Genomic DNA, 17,837 nt, shown 5'->3' with positions numbered 1-17,837 from the left:
TGCTTCCAAGATTAAAAAAGTATGTAGTCAGTATAAATTTCATCTCCCTGTAGCTGACGTGAGCAACTTTTCCTGAAGATGATTTTTACACTCAAGGAAGTGCATGCTGATTTTAGCATTAACCATATATAAGTTATTTTGGAGAGAGACAGCTTTTTAGCAGGCAAGTGTATTGGGGTAGCTGTATGTGAACTGAACTGCAGCTCAGTCCTAGGGTCCATTGGTGATGGTTTATCTAAACCTGTTTCCCTAAAGGCACGCGACACTGCGTGAAACTGGAGGCCACTCCAGGCTTGCATACACTGTTAATGAGAATGAGGGCCCTAAGGTCTATTGTCTGGGTTGAATCCTGTCCTGCCATATGCTGGGGCTTCCTCCTGGGCCCCTGTATGCTTCATTTCCTCATCTACAGGTGAGAGGGATGCAAGAACCTTCATCACAGGGGTTGAGATTGCACGAGATGAGATTGCACATGGAAGAGACCCTGGCACTGCCAGCACTTGGTAAATGCTGCTGTTAATGACTTTCAAGTAGCAATCCGGTCTTAGTAACACATTACCTTTTGGAAAGAATCTGAAGCAAATATTAGATTTTGGAAGTTGTGTTGCTTTAAGGTCACTTTGGACAAATGACCTTTAGGAACTCCATTTCTCTCCTGAATGGACGTAACTTGCAATGTGAAAAGGTACAGGAGGGTTTTAGTGTAAGTCTCTTTCCACGTCTGCTCTCCAGCCTTCCAGCACCTGTGCAGGGGCCAGACAAGGCTATCAGTAGCTCAAGACTTTGGAAACTTCCCAAGCTGGCAACCTTGAAAATAGCTAAAGAAAGAGGGCCAGGGGAGGGAAGAAGCTGGGGTGGGAGAGCGGGAGGAGAGGAGGGAGAGATTCAGTGAGGCTCCCTGAGTCCCTGCAGCCTCCTGGGCCTTGCCCTCCCCTGCACTCTGTCCAAGGACTCCAGTGATGTGTGCTGGACGCCTCAGCCCTCTCTGCCCTCCGTGTGTGGTTAGTGGCTTCCTAGCCTGTATCCCAGAGCAAATACTTGAGCTGACCTTGCTCTAGCCTGGGGTGAAGCCCCGTCCCGTGAGCCTTCTGTTGTCTTCTGAATGCAAGTCCTTCGCTTCTGTAGCCCAGGGATCCTGAAGTCGGTCCCCTCCCAAGGACGGTCTTGGAGAGCTGAGGCTCTCGTCTGTGCTCAGGCTTGGGTGTTCCTTGGGGAGTTGAGTTTGGTCAGGGAGCTCTTTGGTCTTAAGAAGCAACTTCAAACGGTAAACCCGAGACAGAACGGAGGATGCTCGGGACTTCATCTCACTCTGCCAAGTGAGTTTTTCCTCTTTAGTTTAAACTGAGGCTGGAATGGCAAATACTAGGGTGAGTTTTTAGGTTTCTTCCGTTGATGTCCCTCTAGGTTCAGCTTTTGTCCGGGCAGCAGCCTGGAGTTGAGGAGTGACTGGGCTTTGTCTCCCTGTCTCCTGCCTGTTAAGAACGTTTGTTCCTTTTTTGTCTGGCCAAATTCAGTTTCGTCTTGGGACCCGATGTAAAATCCTTCTCAGCGCCTCTAGTACTTCTACAAGGAGCCTCTGCTGAAGGGCTGGTTGTGTTCCAAACATTCCTTATGTGTAATTGGATTGGAAACTGCAGTGCATTTTCCCATTAAAAATGATTGTTATCGTGACTGATGGTAATGTTTCTAGGAGCCCGTGGCCAGATGCGTCTCCAGGTCGGGGGCTCGTGGCAGGCTTGGCGCTGCTGACCTCTGTGGGTCTTACCCAGGAGGCTGCCCCAGCTTCCCTCCGTTCCTAGCGCAGCTTTGCTGCTCAGAGTCAGGCCTGGGTGCTCCTGCATCAGGGCTGCTTTTCAGGCCCTGTGACAAAGTGAAGGGAGTAGTACCCAGGAGGGGGAGGGTCCTGGGAGGGTGGGCTTAGTGCCAGCCAGCTCTGCTGTCTACATGCACCACCCACCACCACCACGTGTCACCCACAGCTGTCTGCAGGGGTGGGTGGGGTCAGTCCCAGCAGTCGTTTATCTGGGAGCTGATTAGATGCTGTCCACTGCCTCAGGTTTCCCTGAAAGGTTTAGCACTTACCTATGTTCTGGCTTTTATTATTCTCCAATTCCCATGTAAACCCATTGGTTCTCTCCACAGCATTTTTTTTAAAGAGTTATTTATTTATTTATTTATTTTGAGAGGCAGAGTTACAGACAGAGAGAGGGAGAGACAGAGAAGAGAGGTCTTCCATCTGCTGGTTCACTCCCCAAATGACTGCAGTTGCTGGAGCTGGGATGATCAGAAGCTGGGAGCCAGGAGCTTCTTCCAGGTCTCCCACATGAGTGCATCTTCCACAGCATTCCCAGGCCATTAGCAGGAAGATGGACCGGAAAATTAGCAGCCGGGGCTGGAACCGGTGCCCATATGGGATGCTGGTATGTACTATGCCACAACACTAGCCACCTCTCCATAGCATTTAAACTTGAGTTTCAGCCAGTGCTGTCTCTCCGTGGCTGGTACTGTGGGGATGGTTGCAGGGGCTTTGTGACTTTCGTTATCACTGTAGGCAAATAGAAATCATTTGGGGGATGACTTCATTATGTAGAGCTTACTTTGCTTTCTCTCCTTTGATTAGCATAGGCAATGGATTTAAGCTTTTTTTTTTTTTTTTTTTTTTTTTTTGACAGAGTTAGATAGTAAGAAAAAGAGACAGAGAGAAAGGTCTTCCTTCCATTGGTTCATCCCCCAAATGGTCGCTACGGCCGGCGCTGCGCCGATCTGAAGCCAGGAGCCAGGTGCTTCCTCCTGGTCTCCCATGCGGGTGCAGGCGCCCAAGCACTTGGGCCATCCTCCACTGCCTTCCCGGGCCACAGCAGAGAGCTGGACTGGAAGAGGAGCAACCGGGACTAGAACCCAGCACCCATATGGGATGCCAGCACCGCAGGTGGAGGATTAGCCAAGTGAGCCACAGTGCCAGCCCCTAAGCCGTGTTCAAACAGCTTGATAGAGGAGGTGGTTCAGCTAGCAGGTCCTAGCTCTACTGAGCAATCTAATTAGTACTAGTGAGTACTAGTACTAGTACTAATTGTGTGACCACTTACCAGCTTTGCCCCCTGGATGAGTACTCCTGAGTACCAGGCTCCTAGTAATGCGCTGATGGGAAGCCCTTAGTGCCTGTGGTCTGAACGCTGAATCGTGCGACTCCCTGCTGAGGGGCTCTAATCAGATCCGTCCATGTTTAGGCAGCAGACTAAGTGGAACAGAGATGTTGATAGCCTCCCATCAGGTCAGCATGGGTTTTGCCAGGAAATGGATTTGGTCAGGTTTGTTTTGGCTGTGAAGGGAGTCACAGAAAAAAGTTTGGTTCCCAGAGCTTTTTGGGTTTGGCCTGTGAACCCAGCGGATGGGCTTGTGTTTCTCTCTCCAGTAGCATCTACTTGGAGTGAGTCGCGGACGGGGCCCCAGGATGTCAGCAAGTGGTGGAACCTTGAGGACTGTGGAGGACGTGGGCTCTGCCTGTGAGTTGCAGGCCCGGAGAGGTGAAGTGACTTGCTCAGGGTCACAGGCTGTGTGATGTAGCTGGCTAAATCCCTTTAGAAGAGTGAATGTCCAGCCGTCTTCATCAGTACACTAGACCCAAACCAGAGCATGTGTGGATGCTGTGATTTAAACATAGGGGTGTGTGTGTGTGTGTTTAAAATCCACTTTCCAGCTTAGCGTCGGGTGGGCTGTCCACTCACCAGCCAAGTCCCTTTGCTGTCAAGAGTCTCTCGGGTGACTGCTGGGAAAGCTTCGCTTCCAGGAAAACACACCACTTCCTGGTGAGAGGGGGCAGGATTGCTATCAGGGCCATCAGAAGGCTCTGGGCCTGTGTCGCCATGAAACAACTCCTTATCTGCAGTTTCTGATTCGTGCCATCATCTTCCTCATTATTTGGGCAGCCCTCAAGCCTCGCCCAGTGGGTTTGAGGAATGCCGTTTCCACGCCATCTGTCCCAGCTCCTCTGACCATTGGGGTCAGTTGGGAGTACAAGAAGCATCCTTTGGAAACCAGCTGGAAAATTGCTTTGGCTTTTTAGGTGGACTCCAGACATTGCTCAAGCCTCTTCCTTGGTTTCCTGCTATCTTTGATCTTTTGGGTCTCCTGTCTTCTTTGGCAGTCTCTCCAGTCTCTCCAGTGGAGACTACATACAGAGAATGCAGCAAATTAACCAAACCTGCCAGGGTCCAGGAAAAACCCTAAGAGTTTGAAAAAATGCTGGCCTTTGATGGACTTTAAATTTGCTATGCCGGGGAAAGGAATCAGGCGTTGTAGGTCAAAGCCAAGAGCTGCCTGTTTGGATGGCTCTTGCTGGGTGCAGCAGACAGGCTTCCTTTTGGAGAGGTAGCAAGGCTGTGGGCAGCCCTGGTTATGACCTGTTTAAGGTGAACTGTGATTTGAGGCTTGGGAGAGAGATGTGGAATCAAGGACAAATAGGAGAATTTTGTACTGGTCCATCCCATAAACTGCTTTGGAGCTGGGAAGGGTGCATTTATAAAGCATAACCTATTTCTGGCAGTAGAATCCATGGTTTTAAGTGTGGGGAGACTTTATTCTAAACCGAGTTGTGAAGTATGAGGGCTGGCTAGCATTTACCATTTTCACAGCAAAGTGGCTGAGGGATGACATAGTGTTGAGAGAAAGATAATTACAATGCCCCTGAAGCAGGCACTGGTGGCTGCAGGGTGCTCTCTTACAAGCCCTGTTTGAAATGAGACAGATTCTTGGGCTAACAGGAAGCTGTAGACAAGCAGAGAAGACCCAGACTGCCTGGATTGGATTCCAGACTGGCCCTTAGTGGCCCAGTGACTCTGAAGACGTTACCTAATCTTTCTGTTCCTCTGTTTCCCAATCTGTAATGTAGGGGTGGTTCCGGTAGCTGTTTCCTGGGTTTAGAGTGAAGATTCCGTGCTCTGCTTCATGGTGGCTTCTATGTGCTACGTGATTGTGGTGCCATAAATGCCTGTGAGTCACACGTCTGTCATTCTGGAACCATCTTAACCTGTTCCCTTCTTTACTCCAGCTCTGCCTCCTTTGCACGCTGATCCCGATTGCCAGTCGGTTATTCTGCTGTTCTTTCCAGCCTGCATGGTACCCCTGGGTTAGTACAGTTAGTACAGCTGGAGATTTGGGGGTGCGCATCTCTGCTGTGTCCTATGTGCCATTGTGCATTCATTCACTGGCTCCTCTATTCCTGCCATCTCTCTGCCGAGCCAGCCTTCTACCCAGGACCCCTCTTCTGCCCAAGCCTGCTAGTCCTTAACAGATGCCTTTGTTTCTTACGGTAAAAGACGATGGAGGTGGTGGGCACTAGGTCTGGTGCTTAAGCTGCTGCATCCTGGATCCAGGTGCCTTGGTTTGAATCCCAGCCATTTCTGATTCCAGCTTCCTAGCACTGAATACCTTGGGAAGCAGCAAGTGGTAGTTCAACTCTTTGGGTCCCTGCCACCCACTTGGTATACCTGGGCTTAATTCTTTGCTCCTGGCTTCAGTCTGGCCCAAACCCTAGTCATTGCTGGCATTTGGGACATGAAGTAGCAGAGAGTAGATCTCTGGGTCTGTTGAATAAAATAAAATGAAAATGAATAAGTAAATAAATAAAAAGACAATAGAGACAACTTGCACCTGCTCCCTCAACTTCCTTCCACTCACCTTCCAGGATGGCCTCAGGAAGAAATGTCTCTGCTTATTCCTGCATTTGTCTCATTCGTGGAGGGCATCTCTTCAAAGTCACACACTCTCAGTCTTTCCCTTCTGCTCCATGCCTTCTACATACAAATCAACACTGCTGTGGTTTGAGGGTGTCCCCCAAAATTCTTGTGTTGGAGACCCCACCCTCTGTGCAGCAGCATGAGGAGGAGGGGCCCAGTGGAAGGAGTCAGGGTCATGGCAGGGGAGCCCTCATGAATGGGCGAATGCCTTTCCTGCATGAGTGAGTTCTCACAGGCCTGGCTTGGTCAGCACTGCAGAGTGTTGCTGTCAGTCATGGCTGGCCCGCGGGCTTGCTTGCTTTCTTACTTGGCCACTTGCTCTTCTGCTTTCCCCAGTGAGCTAGTATAGCACGAGGCTTTGCCAGATGCAGCCACCTGGTCTTGGGTTTCCCAGCCTCTGGAACCATGAGCCAAAATAGACCTGTATTCTTGATAAACTACCCAGTCTTAGGTATTCTGTTAGAGCAACAGCAAATGGAATAAGACAATCACATTAGTATCATTCACTTAAAAAAAATAAACTCCAAACAAAAATTTCTTCCCTTGACCTTGAGGGTGAACTACTTCTCTCCCTCTGCTCGCTCATATGGAACTTCTAGAAAGACTACCCAGAGCTCCAGGTCTTTCCTTATCCCAGGGAATCTGGCTTCTGTCTTGTCTTCCAGTGCAGTGGAAAACTGCTGCATTGAGGGCCACAGAGATCGCTTATGGATTATTTTTCCCTCCTATTTTATTTTTTAATTGTATTTTTCAGACTGTTAAAGACTGTTTACTTTAAGATGCTATGGAGAAACAAGGAGTAAGCTCTGACAAGGGGAAAGTTAAAACAAATAATACCAAGTTCTTTCCTAAATTAGAAGCTAAAGTCTTCCTGTGTGGCCTTAGGAACTGCTGTGTGGCCTGATTTCTCTGAGTTCTTCTCAAGACTCTTTCCAAGGTCTCCTGGTAGGTGGTTCCTTTCTTTTTATTGTGGTAAAGCTGATGAACACAAAGTCCAAACTCTGAACAGATTCTTAAGTGCACAATACAGTACGGTCAGATCTCTAGAATGTATTCATCGTGTGTAACCGAAACTTTATGCCTGGGGAACAGCATCTGTCCATTTCTTCTTCCCCCTAGCACCTGAAAACCCCTATTCGACTCTATTTCTGTGAGGCTGAACATTTTAGATACCCCATCTAAGTAGTATCGCTCAGCATTTATGCTTCTGTGCCTGGCTTGTTGCACTCGGCGTAATACCCTCCAGGTTCAGTCATGGCGCTGCACATGGCAGGATTTCCTTCTTTTGTCAAGTCAAATAATATTCCATTGTATGTGTGCACCATAATTTCTTTATCCTTTCCTCTGCTGACGGATGTTTAGGTTGTTCTCCTATCTTGGGCATTGAGAATACTGCATTTCCTTTGGGTATATACGCAGAAGTGGAATTTCTGGATCATGTAGCAGTCCTGTTTTTGATTTTTTAAGAATTCCACACTATTTACCATAATAGGAGCATCATTTTTCATCTCTTTCCTGTTTTCCAGCACCTGACCAGCTGACCGTTTGTATTTTTTCTGGAAACTCCTTCTTCTGTGACCCAGGGCAGAAGAAAGACTCCCTTCAGGTTTCTCATGGAAGCTAACGGATGTCCCCTTGCATACCTCTATCTCTGCATGTTCCAGACTGAACTCTTGACGGACCCCTGTCCCTACCAAGTGTAGGAGCTTGCAGGGGCTGTCTGGAAGACTGCAGCCTGGGCGGCTTAGCCAACAGACATTCATGTCTCAGTTCTGCAGGCTGGAAGTCCAAGATCAGGGTGTCAGCTGGGCTGTGAGGATCCGCTGCACACCTCTGTCCTGGCTTCTGTGGTTTTCTGGCAATCTTGGCATCCCTTGTTCTGTAGAAGCATCTCTCAGGTATCTGTTTGTCTTCCTATAGCCTTTTCTCTGTGTGCATGTCTGTCTCCAAATTTCTTCCTTTTACAGGGAGACCAGTTACCTGGCTTCTAGTCCATTCTAATGACCTCATTTTTAATCCCATTACCATTGTATTATAAAGATTCTGTTTCCTAGTTAGGTTCTGAGGTGCTGGGGATTGAGAATTCAATATAGCAGTGTGTGTGTGTGTGTGTGTGTGTGTTGATAAAAGCAGTGTATAACAACAAGCAAACTTGCTTCTCTGAAGATATTTCCCATCTCAGTGGAGGACACCAATGTCCACCATGTTGCTCAAGCAAAAACTTGGGCATCAGCCTTGTCCAGTCATTTGCCGTTATGTTAACTTGGGGTCCAAGAGCCTGCAGAAATTGGAGGCAAAATTTTGTAGCAGGAATCACAGCATCCTTCAGGTTCCCAAAGGGATCTGTTGCTCCCAACCAGCTAACAGTCTCTGCTCCACATGTTTTTACTTTTAAGTACCTGTCACCCTGGGACAAAGATAATACCTACTGATTGCAGAAAGACACAGCAAAGTGTAAGGATAAAACTAATTAAATAACCTTTGTTATTTGGATTCAGGTAATTTGTATGTAATTCAGTTGCTGTTCAGCTGGGGTGAATGAGGAAGAGGGATACAATGTTTCTAAGAGAATTGTCAGTACAAATTAAAGGAAAGCTAAATTTATTTACTTAGCAAATAATTAGGGATTATTTGCCAATACTTACTTTGTAACTTAAAAGTTATTGTTCATTGATTTTCTTTCTTTTTTTTTTTTTTTTTTTTTTGACAGGCAGAGTGGACAGTGAGAGAGAGAGACAGAGAGAAAGGTCTTCCTTTGCTGTTGGTTCACCCTCCAATGGCCGCTGCGGCCAGTGTGCTGCATGGGGTGCAGGGCCCAAGCACTTGGGCCATCCTCCACTGCACTCCCTGGCCACAGCAGAGAGCTGGCCTGGAAGAGGGGCAACTGGGACAGAATCCGGTGCCCCAACCAGGACTAGAACCCGGAGTGCCGGCGCTGCAGGTGGAGGATTAGCCTATTGAGCCGTGGTGCTGGCCCTTCATTGATTTGTTAACATGATCACAGTAGGTTGTTCAGTCAGTATTTTCCTTGTTAGCTATTCCTTGTAGTCCATATTGGGATGGTCAGATAGAACTTTCTGGAATTATGTAAATATTCTTTTTTTGACCCATCCAATTTGGTAGCTGCTGAGCACTTGAGATGTGAATACAATTGAGGGAATTGAATTTTTAACTTTCTTTAACTTCTATTGACTTAAGTTGAAGTTTGAAAAGCTATGTGATGCTAGTAGCTGCCTTGTTGGATTGGATGGACAGGTCTACATTGAACATAATTCTTTTCTTTGATGCTCTTCTTAGTGTTTGCCTATTCATTTATTTTATCCTCCTAATTACCCTATGAGGTAGTCTTCCAGTGAATGTTTGCTTTGTAACAAATTACCCTGACTTTAAAGCTTAATGTTTGAAAACAACAATAGTCATTCATTTGGCTAAGGGATCTGCAGTGTGGGCTGGGTTCATTAGAGACAGCTCATCTTGGTTCAAAGCAACACCACTTGGAGCTTCAGCATCTGCTTCTAAGATGGCTCGGCCACTGGACGGCAAGGTGATGCCTGCTCTTGGTTTCTTCCCACTGGAAAACAGGTTTCCTCACAGCGTGGTGGCTCATTTTCAAGATCAAGAGTCCCCAGAGATAGGAAGTGGAGCTGACCGCTTCCTAAGGCCTGGAGCCTGGAAACTGACAGAGCATCACTTCCAGGGTACCCCACTGGTCAGGCAAAGAACAGAGAATCAATTTAAGGGGAGGAATACAGACATCACCTGTGGGTGGGAGCAGTGCCAGAGAATTTTGGGATCATGTCTTAAATTTGTCACAGATGGGTGGATGTAGCGGTAAAGCATGTTAAGCTGGTACTTGGGATGCAGGCATCTTGTGTCTGAGTGCCTAGTGCAAATCCTGCCACTGCTTCCAATTCACCTTCCTGCTGATATGCATGCTGGGAGACAACAGATGATGGCTGCAGTACCTGGGTCCTACTCCCCACATGGGAGACTCTGATAGTCTGCCCGGCTTTGGCTGTTGTGAACACAGGAGGAGTGAACAGGCAGGTGGAAGCTCTCCCTCTCCGTCTGCCTCTGCCTCTGCCTCTGCCTCTCCCTCTGCCTCTCCGTCTCCGTCTCCGTCTCCCTCTCCAGAAAATACAACTGCATGTAAAAGTACTCAAAGTTGGGGGCTGGTCCTGTGGCCTAGAAGGTTAAGCCTCCACCTGCATCACTGGAGTCCCATTTGGGCACCAGTTCAATTCCCAGCTGCTCCACTTCTGGTTTTGCTCCCTGCTAATGCGCCTGGGAAAGCAGCAGCAGGTGGCTCAAGTACTTGGGCCCCTGCATTCATGTGAGACCTGGAAGAACCTCCTGGCTCCTGGCTTCTACCTGGCCCAGCCCCGGCTGTTGTAGCCATTTGGGTAGTGAACCAGAGGATGGAAGATCTCTATCTTTCTGTCTCTCCTTTTCTCTATATCTCTGCCTTTCAAATAAGTCAGTCTTTTTTTTTTTTTTAAATTATTTTATTTATTTGAAAGACAGAGTTACAGAGAGAGGTAGAGCCAGAGAGAGAGAGAGAGAGAAAGTCTTCCATTCTGCTGGTTCACTCCCCAAATGACTGCAACAGCCAGAGCTGAAGCCAGGAGCCAGGAGCTTCCTCCAGGTCTCCCAAGAGGGTGCAGGGGCCCAAGGACTTGGGCCATCTTCTACTGCTTTCTCAGGCCATAGCAGAGAACTGGATCAGAAGAGGAGCAGCTGGGACTCAAACTGGCACATGTTTGGGATACCGGCGCTGCAGGCTGGGGCTTTACCTGCTGAGCCACAGTGCCAGCCCCATAAATAAATCTTAAAAAAAAAGTAATCAAAGATAGATACAATCATTTGATTCCATCTTACACACAAGAAAGTGGAGCCCAGAGCAATGCATTCACATCGCAGTTAGTGGCCAGGCTATTGCTGCTGCCTGTGGCGTGGACGATGCCTGTGGCCAGTGCCACACTGCGTTTCTCTCTAATTGGTGGTTCACTAATTTGCATTCATATCTTCAGTTTTTCCATGGGACACAATGATAACATGTTTAAAAATCACAAGCACTCAAAATTTCTGTGAAGAGACTTTTGCAACCACCTGATTCGGGAGGTGCTGTTGGCTCCAGTTCTGATCCCCTCTGCTTTCATGTCTGTTTCCCAGTGTCCCACAGAGAAAATTTATCACCTCCAGATGGAACCAGACAACGATTCTGAGTAAGACCTCTCAGTCTAAATCTATTCCAGCTGCAGGGAATATAAGTTATTTAAGGAATTATTAAATAGTACTTATTTGGAATTATGAAGAAGTTAAATATTTCTGATTCTTACTGAATGTAAGACTTGAGATTAAACTCTAATTGCATATATTAAGGGATATTTCTTTCTTTATATATTCATTGTATTGACTCTTAGGGGAGAAACTGGAGAACAATGATAGGTTATCCAAAATTCTACAGGTTTTTTGATAAAATAATGCATGCAACTTTTTCTAAACCTAAGAAACCAGCTATTTCCTTTCATGTGAAAAGATAATGGGTATTTCCTTGTAAACAAGAGGTAGCCCTCGATTCTATGACCTTTAGTTTGCAAATTAAGCTTCTCTTTGGTACTGCTTGCTGCTGTGGTGAGCTTTGGTCATTTTACACCAGGTATTGGTCCCCAGGATCGTCATTAGAACACAGATTCCTTTCTCAACAAAGTGCTCCTGACAGAGTTTGTGGTTACATGTCTCTGGCTTTCTAACTTCTGCATTGCTTAAGCCGTGAGTGTGCATCTCCCTGCTGCAGAAAACCTCATGCTGTCACTTCAGAAGGGAAGGATCCCATGTGCGGAGGCTTCATTTCAATCAAATTCTACATCTTTCCTTATTCCTCACCTGGGTGACACCCTCCTTGGTTTCCTACTTCTCTCCTCATTTTCCATGATGTGGGGCCTGTGACTTTTCCTGCAGTCTGCTCCGTCGTCTTGCGGGCCACATCCTATAGTGAATGTGTGGCCCAGGCTCACGAAGTCTTGCTCTCCAGCGTCCACGAGGCTCCCCCACAGGCCAGGACACGTGGCTGCCCGCTGCTATGTGTCTGTGCGATACTTCGATATGTCTCAAAGCAAACTTCTCCTTTTCTGCAGGAGATGTCCGCCTCCCAGCTTCCCCATTCATGAAGGCATAAAAATGAGTCCCCACTGTTAGTTCCTCCTCAGCTGCCCATGGATTCCTTCACAGCATTGAGATTTCTCACCATCTCTCATGATCTGGCCGTCTGTTGACTTGTTTGATGTCTGTTTCTGATGTTGTACTACAAGTTTCAGGATGACAGGGCCTGTGTTACGTTGTCCAACACTCTTCTGTACCCAGCTCCCAGCATGGTGCTTGTCTTGTAATGGGCGTGCAATAAATGTTGATTTGGATCAGTGTTCAGATAAACAAGTGTACACACTTCCATTTTTATGTTGGCACCCTGAGCCAAAATCTTAATGCCATCTCTGATTTCTCCGCTTTTGTACTCTAATCTGTGGGTGAACCGAATTCTCCCAGAACATGTGGCGTGACGACAGTGGTTTCTGTTTTGCTCAGTGCCATCTGCACTTGCCTCACGGGTGCCTGGCATGGTGCCCAGCACATGGAGGAGCACTGGCCGTGTGGCAGAGCTGGCTCTGTGTGTGTTACACGTGCATTAGTCTGTTTTCTGTTGCGGTAACTAAAGACCTGAGGCTGGGTAAAGAAGTGCCGTGAGCATCTTCTTGACTCTGGTGCGGGCCTCCTGGCTACATCATGGTGAGAGTGTGTGCCAGAGGGAAGGATCATGTGGTGAGACAGGAAGTGTGCAAGTGAATGATGGAGAGAGAGAGGGAGAGCGCCATGAGAGCGGAACTTGCTTTACAACCTGACGCCAGTGTTAGTTCTTTCCTCGGGCAGTGCCCCTTTGGCTTAATTACCTTTGGCCAGGCCCCACCCCTTGGAGGTTCCCCAGGCAGCAGTACCGGCTTTCCAGCACGTGAACCTGTGGGGCGCACACTCAAACCGTATCCAAACCACAGCAGTCAGCAGTCACTTACTGCATGTTCATAACAGCCCTAGAAGGGCGGGCAGGTGCTGTTAGTATGCCCGTTTCATAAGGATCTGAGGCTGAGATGCCGAGTCATCGTCCTGTTGTCACACAGCCGCTCAATGGTGGGGTGGGAATTCAACCCAAGTCTCCTCTCTCCTTCTCTCTAAATCTATGCCTTTCAAATAAATAAATGAATGAATCTTAAAAACAAAATGATCAAAGATAAATACAATCATCTGATCCCGACTTACAGACGCGGAAACAGCACAGAGCAGTTCAGTCACATGACTGTTAGTGGCCAGGCCGCTGCTGCTGCCTGTGGCCTGGAGTTTTCGCCCAGCGCCACATTGTGTCTCTCTCTGATGGGTGTGGTTCACTAACTTGTATTCGTGTCGTCTTCAGTTTTTCCCTGGGACGCGGTGATACATGTTTGTAAATCACAAAAACTCAAAATAATGCAGTCCTTGTAAGGATGTCTTGGATCCTGAGTTGCTCTTAACCGTCAAGGACCGTGCTCTCCTGTGGCCTGACTGTGTGCATTTACTCTGTGCTGCACACTTCGCTGAGGCCCTGTGTGCGCAGCCCACTCTGTGGAGGTGCTCTTTCAGGGCAGAACTGGAGGCTGGCTTCAAGGGGTTTTAAATCACCGAGAGGGAGGGGGGCCCAGTTCAACAGCAGCAGGAACAGGAGATGAACTCGGTTCACTGTAGCCCAAGCCTGGGCTCATACCCCCTGTGTCTGTTCTGCCTGTGGTGTTGGGAGCAGACCCTGAGCTACCATGAACATTCCCTGGGGGTTGCAAGCGTTTCTTGTCCCCGACAGACATGCAGTGCAGCCCCATGTGTTTCTTTCTGTAGACAACGTGGGCAGCCGCACGTTGCACTCCAGAGCCGAGACGACCCCGTCACCCACCAACAACACCGGGAACGGACACCCGGAGTACATCGCCTATGCCCTTGTCCCTGTGTTCTTCATCATGGGCCTCTTTGGAGTCCTCATCTGCCACCTGCTTAAGAAGAAAGGCTACCGTTGCACGACAGAAGCTGAGCAAGACATTGAAGAGGAAAAGGTGGAAAAGATAGGTAAACAGCTGGATTCCTTCTGTTGGTGTGGTGGGGAGGGGAAGCATTGTTTGAAGAAGAGACCTGCCCTGTACGCTTTCCGTCTCTATGAGGCAAAGCCATCGACTTTTTTAGCAGGTGGCATGGTGCGGTGAAAGTGGATGTGTCACACCAGTCTTGCCTGCTGTTTGGCGTCTTGCTGTCACGCACTCCCCTTCCTTGCCCTGTGGCCTCGGACAGGTCGCGTGCTCTGCATCTCTTCTGTGTGTAATTTAACTGCAGTTCGTCTCTAAGTAATTTAATGTTATTCGAGTGATGTTTCAGTTTCACTTAAGTGAGGACACTGATCTTCACGTGGTAGGATTATTGTGAAATTTAGAGTGAAGATAACGTTTGGTGGGTGGCACATCCGGCCGCTCAGTACACACGAATCCTGGCTCTTATTACAGAATCACATTCTCATAAGAATGATGGGAAAATTGAATCAGTCTCACCATGTTTGTGCTGTTGCTTCTGCTGGGGGAATTTATGTTCATTAAGGAAGTGAGTATGTGGGCAGGGCAGTAGAAAGTAAGGTAAGAACCTGTGCTTCATCAGTAGTTGTCAGGTAGGGTTTGGAACACCCTGAGGGACGCAGGTCCCTTGCTCACTGGTGGGCCAGCCCAGTCCCCCTGCCCCGACTTGGCCTCCAAGGGCAGTCGTGACTCTGCATATCCCCTTCAGCACACCCACGGGCAGGTTTTGCAGAAGGGTGACGTTTGGAGGAGCTCACCCTTCGGCCAACCCACAGGGCCTGGAGTGGGCAGGTTCTTCATTCCTCGCCAGCCTGCGCACTGTTGGTGTTTCCCACCCCCACTGACCTTTGAGGCTGAGCAAGAACACAGTTGCAGGGTGAGTCATGGTTGAGCTTTTGAGCAAACCAAAGCTAAGTGTTTGTCAACAGAAAGTGTGTGTGGGGGGGGCTCCTGCTCTCTGCCTTCCAAGGTACCCTCTGGAGTGGCTTAGCGGTCAGCTCTGGCTGCCTAAGCTGACACATGCTCCCACGTGGGAGGGAAACTGACCTCTGCACGGGAAGACACTATCCCGGGGAAGGGGCAGGACACTGGGCACCGTGACTCATTCTCTCTGAAGTAGGGTGAGCTGTTTCAGCCCTGTGTCTTCGTCCTTGTCTTCATGAAACATTACCAGAGTGGAGGTGTGATTTTTTTTCCTCCCAAAGACCACATGCATTGTAGGTAGGGTTCCTCACAGTGAACTAAGTGTGGGGGAATAATCATGGCCAATGTTGAGGTAATTAGGGAGTAAGTCTGCAATTAAAATAAAATCCAAGGAGAATTGTTTGCTTTTAATTAGCTTTCTTCATCCTACTTCCCCTAAGGGTTTAAGGAACTGATGAGAGACAGAGGGAGGGAGAGAGAGAAAGAGAGAGAGAGGGAGAGGGGGAGAAGGAAGATAGGTGTAAGGACTAGGACAAATGCATTTGCAAATTGTTGTCTTAGAAATTGTGTGGGTGTCTGAAACTTGAGAAGAGATTGGCAGGCAACTCTGGGACTTTCTTTTCATGCTTGTTCTGCCAAGAAATTCAGACATGGTGTGCCTCAGGAAGTTCAGGGAGAAGGAAGAGAGCTTAGGATGTTAGTGCCACAGGTGATCGCCTGAACTTTGGAAGCTTTACTGTGGGGTCCTGGGCTCTGCTGGACTTCATGCTGGTGGTCAGTTGTAACCCATTCTCCACTCCTCTTTTCTTTCAGAGTTGAATGACAGTATCAATGAAAACAGTGACACTGTTGGGCAGATTGTCCACTACATCATGAAAAATGAAGGTATGCATAGTTTAGCGTTCTGGAAGAATTCGGTATTCACGTTCTATTGAAAACCTGCTCTGAAGAGTCAGGACCTTCATGCATTCTCTTGCCTATTCCTCTAAGCTCCCTAATGCCTTGGGTTCCAGCACGCGTTAGTGGCTCTCTGAGCATGAGTCGCAGGAGCCAGCGGTGGGTTTATGCTCAAATCCTGGCCTTGCTGCTTCCTGGTTGTGTGCAATCTGGGGCAAGTCTCCGCACCTCGTGAAGCCTCAGCTTCCTCCTGGGGGGGGGGAGAGAGTAATCATAGTCACCTCAGACTGCTGTGGCTAGCACACGCGGAGCGCTCAGATATCTCGTCCATTTTTTCACTTGAGAAAAGTTGTATTAAAATGCACATAACAGAATTTACTACTGTAACCGTTTTAAGGTATGCCGTCATGGCATTAGCTACATTCACATTGCTGTACAGCTGTCACCCCAGTCTAGCTCTAGAACATTTTCATCATCCCCCACTGAAATTCCGTATGTGTAAGCAGCCATTGCCGTCCGCCGTTCCCTCCGCCATCTGCTGGTCACCTGACGCTGCTTTCTATCAGTGGATATACCAATTCTTTGTTATCTGTTCTCTAACAAGTTTAACTTTTGTTGGAGCAGGCATTTCTTCTAGCCTCTAACACACCCACACCCGACATCAGAATACCTGGGTTCAGTTCTTGGCTCCAGCTCCTGACTCCAGCTTCCTGCTAATGCAGACCCTGGGAGGCAGCAGTGATAGCTCTAGTAATTGTGTGCCCACCGCCCCTAAGGGAGACCTGGGTTGACTTTATGGCTACAGCTTCAGCCCCCAGCCGTTTTAGGTGTTTTGGAATTTTCTATCTCTGTCTCTCAAATGAATAAATAGATTAATAAAAAGAAGCTTAACTTCTATGGATATGCATTTTTTGAAATATAGTTTAAACCCTCATCTTCTTAAAGATTTATTTGACCCTGATTAGACAGATTAGGCCCTTATTTTGAGCACTGGTTGGTTGTTATGTCAGTGGGATATAGTTTTAGTCCCTTTTCTGTTGCTATCACTGAATACCACAGACAAGGCAATTTCTAAGGAACAGAGGTTTGCTTGGCTTACAATTCTGAAGGCTGGAAAGTCCAAGAGACGATGCCGGCATCTGCTTGGTGTCTGGTGTGGGACCCTCTTGCCGCACCATATTACAGGGCAAGCCAGAGCAGGTGTGCCGACAAGAGCTCGCTCCCCCCCCCCCCCCCGCATAGTCTCACTTTATTAACGCTTTAAATACAAGAAGCAAGTTGGGTAGGGCCAAACCCCAGGCCAAGGGTCGGAGCAGCAGGAGGAAGGGACAGATGGCTGGGTGGACACCCACCCTGGGGAGCTGTGCCCCTGCAGGAGCCTCAGGCCCCACCTCTCCCACCAGGTGCACACGCTGAGGCCCAGGGCCCAGAGCTGTTCCCCACCACAAAGGTGAGACTCGACTGGCAGGCAGGTAGGTGGGCCAGCTCACAGCAGCTGCCCAAAGGTGGGCTCATCTCCAGCAACTCTGGGATACCAGAGGATAGAACACACTGAGAACCAGGGCCAGCAAAGCTGTCACAGTGCCCAGGGCAAAGTCCTGGAGGCAGCCCTCATCTGGTGTGGTAGGGCCACGTAGTGGGGGGCCCACCCAGTCTTGGGGGACCCAGGGGCCCAGGGCCCTCGGGCACCGGCTCCTCGTCAGCCTCGAGCTCCTGCCAATCCGGGAAGCCTGGCTGGCAGCAGCCTGGGCTGCAGGGCCTAGGTCTGGGTGGTGCTCAGAATGCCCTGCCCTGGGGGGCCTCTCCACAGGAGAGTTCTGTCAGCGGTCTAGAGTACGTAAGCATATCGCGTCACGACCTGGCTCGCATCTACCGTCATCACTGTGCTGTCATCAAATAAGCTCCAGCCCACGTCACTGCGCTGGCTGCTGCCATCGTTGGGCAGGTGCGCACAGGCATGTAGTGGCCACCGATCATGCCTCCGTAGTGGTTGATGACAGAGAGCTGGCTTTTGTCACAAAGCCTTTCTCCGAGGCTCATTAGTGCGTGAATGGATCAAAGGCCAAATCATGACCCAGGCATCAGCAAATACCATGAACGGGTGTGAGTTGGTGGGTGAAGTTCCCCACACATGAATTCTCGGGGACAC

General features: G+C 48.7%; 1 protein-coding gene across 2 annotated transcripts in view; it reads left to right on the top strand.

Annotated features, from left to right (window-relative positions):
• RELL1 (RELT like 1) overlaps nt 1–17,837 on the top strand; it is a 60,219-nt gene that overhangs the window by 17,196 nt on the left and 25,186 nt on the right. The window contains exons 2-3 of one of the 2 annotated variants that reach the window (XM_002709268.5): nt 13,650–13,874; nt 15,605–15,676. In XM_002709268.5, the coding sequence (XP_002709314.2) occupies nt 13,650–13,874; nt 15,605–15,676 (297 nt within the window). The remainder of the gene's footprint in view (nt 1–13,649; nt 13,875–15,604; nt 15,677–17,837) is intronic. The other variant, XM_051830751.2, reaches the window with a different exon arrangement.

The sequence above is a fragment of the Oryctolagus cuniculus genome, chromosome 2, assembly GCF_964237555.1.
Source record: "Oryctolagus cuniculus chromosome 2, mOryCun1.1, whole genome shotgun sequence".
In the NCBI taxonomy this organism is placed as follows: Eukaryota; Metazoa; Chordata; class Mammalia; order Lagomorpha; family Leporidae; genus Oryctolagus; species Oryctolagus cuniculus.
This window is presented reverse-complemented; position numbering and strand designations above follow the sequence as displayed.